A 2,731-nucleotide genomic window follows, 5' to 3' on the forward strand; every position below is an offset into this window, starting at 1 on the left:
CCATCTCATTTAGTGTCTCGTGATGACGAATGTATGGCAGTCAAACATTCCTTTGATGAACCATATCCCCGAGATATCATTTGCTTTTGACATGCAAGGAATCCAATTAACAGCTTGTGGATCTTCGTTGTTTTTCTAGAAGGAAGGTGATCATTTCTTATAATATTTTCACTTCAATTCCAAACTCATGAATATCTTCCTTCTCAAAATACATTTTCAATTCCTATTCAGTTCATTGCACCTTCTCTCAGTGTTTTCTTGTGACGTCCTCATCGGGCATCTTCATATAATTCCCTTTGGCAATGTGCGTCATCTTGCATGTCACATGCAAATGTCACAAATAATGTGACATATCTCCCACGTCTTCCACCTGTTTCTCTGAACTTCTCAATTACATCACTCCACCACACCCATCATTCAACAAACATGTCTCAACCACAACGCCGATTCTTTCCCAAGCCACCAAAGAAACATGTACCTCCAGGATCAGCCACTACTCCAACCACCTCCCAGAATCCGAGTACCAATCGACGTACTCGCAATCAAACCAAACCGGCTACGTCAACAGCTCCGCCAACTAGACCTGTCACCAAACGCCGGGCAAGTGAACGCACCAAGGCCGCATCTGAACAACCTCAGCCAAAGCAAGCCAAGCTAACTCAGACTCAGGCGGTGAAATCCAAGAAGATGGTCAATCGTCCTCCTCCACGAAAACCATCTCCTCGACGTCGTACCCCGACTCCAACTCCTCCTGCAACTCCTCCTCGACATCGTACTCCAACTCCTCCTCCTCCTGCGTCATCTGGATCTCTTTTACGGGATCCATTCAACCAGAAAGATTTAGATATGTTTAGCTTCAAATCAGCTGCACAAATTGGTGCGTTTTCTTCTTCCTTTCTCTCTTGTCTTATCTCTTCTCTCTGTCTCGATTTTCTTCTTTACTGACTGGACTGATTCACACTTTGCCATAGCCCAAGCCCACGAATACGGCCCGGACAAGTACATAACTCAGAAAAAAACTTGCAACAACACCCATCACCGCACCACCAACAACAACACCAGCAGCAGTCGTGCACCAGCAAGGGTTCACCAAGTCGATTTTCACTCAGCTCGTCTTCCGAACGGATTTATGCCCTTGCAGGGTTCACGATTACAGATCTACAACAGATGTGCTGTCCGTGCCGATCTTGACGACCAATATATGGCAAGCGGACGTGAAATATGTAGTGTAAGATTTCACGTTGATGACTTGTCTAGCGTGTAACCACTGATCTATTAAATCTTCCCTTTGGCAGGCGATGACGCCTGACGAACAATTTATAGCCTCAACCACAGTTGCACTGGCAAATCGTCAACAGATGACCAATATATACAACGACCTCACTCAACAGATTGGTGAAATTCGGGATCTTGTGTCACGACAAGGCCATGGCGTCTCCGGCGACGCTGCCACGGTAGCACCTTGGCTTTCAAAAGTGGATGGTCAAGTGAGTCCACCACCAACAGTGTAATTTTAACAATAACTTGAACACATTAATCACATTGTGTATCATAGAAATCTATTCGCCGAAGCGCGATGAAGGCAATTTTACGAGGTGACCTGCAGGCTTATACAGCAACCAAGAACCGATATGGCAACAAGGCAACACTCCCAGTTTCTTTATATGCTGCAGTAATGGTAAATCATTTATATTTCTTATTTATTTTGAATCAAGCTGAATACTTATAACATTTCAGGGACGCAATCATGTCCAATCCCATTAAATGGCAAAAACGGTTGCTTCCAAAAGGCTATGGCAAGAATGCCAAACCCCTCCAAGTCAAGGCCGTGAAGACCCTGGTCAATGTTGTCTTGAAAGAAGTGCAAAAAGTATTTGAAACAGAGGTACGTTGTTGTGTCTTCTTTTGGAATAATTTCTGACTGTTTCCTTTTGACTTTCAGCTGCTTCAAAGCATCCAACTGCCCGGCGACGCACCACCACAGACAATGGTAGTGTACCATCGTTGAATACGATTGTCGCCAATGTATGTGCGCGTATTCCTTTTCTCATCTGGCCCAAACTAATCTTTGTGTGACATAGCTTTACGATAAAGAAATTGGTCAAATAGGAGGTCGAGTTCCTGTTCGCGATGAGGTCTTTGATCAGGTGGGACATCTGCAAAAGTCCCGTTATGCTTACCTTGTGCGTCGCTTTGACCGTATCCTTTCAGAGGGTTCTCTTTCATTTTTAATCCGTTGACGGTGGTATTTTATTTGTCTCATCTCAGAGACTGCAAGCCTGTCATTGGGGCTTTTACAAGAAAGATTACAGAGACGGTGCGACATTTTGGAGCATCATGGACGAGAAATTGGAGTTTCTGCGGGGTCAAAGTAGCAGGTATCGACATGCGTAAGTGATTCTCCTCTATATAAAATTGAAATGGCACGCTGTGGTACTAATAGCACAACAAGGGCTATACAGTGCTTTGAAAGAGGATAATCTGCAAATATAATGACTTTACAGAAGGTGTCTGTGACTGCTCTTTCTGAGAATCTTTAACAAACTGGACTTTGTTGTTAAAGTCTCCTGATAACAGGGAAAAATAACCAGGACTTTGATAATAGAGAAAAGTATCTTGATAATAAGGCACCAGAGAAATTAACTCAACACAAAAGTGTTATTCCAAATGAAGCTTTTAGCTTACAGCCCTTCTTAGAAATAATGGTTTTTTTTTTTTTTTTTCACTCCCA

At 43.3% G+C, this 2,731-nt stretch overlaps 1 protein-coding gene across 1 annotated transcript; it reads left to right on the plus strand.

Annotated features, from left to right (window-relative positions):
• Positions 1-426: 426 nt before the first annotated feature.
• MELLADRAFT_85881 (uncharacterized protein) lies at positions 427-2,394 on the plus strand (the record flags this gene model as incomplete). Its single annotated transcript, XM_007419361.1, has 8 exons — positions 427-877; positions 972-1,228; positions 1,296-1,487; positions 1,556-1,678; positions 1,802-1,885; positions 1,954-2,025; positions 2,082-2,183; positions 2,269-2,394. 8 exons carry the CDS (start codon positions 427-429, stop codon positions 2,392-2,394), a joined length of 1,407 nt encoding a protein of 468 aa, XP_007419423.1.
• Between the last annotated feature and the right edge of the window lie 337 nt (positions 2,395-2,731).

Source organism: Melampsora larici-populina (assembly GCF_000204055.1).
Source record: "Melampsora larici-populina 98AG31 unplaced genomic scaffold MELLAscaffold_168, whole genome shotgun sequence".
Classification (NCBI taxonomy): Eukaryota; Fungi; Basidiomycota; class Pucciniomycetes; order Pucciniales; family Melampsoraceae; genus Melampsora; species Melampsora laricis-populina.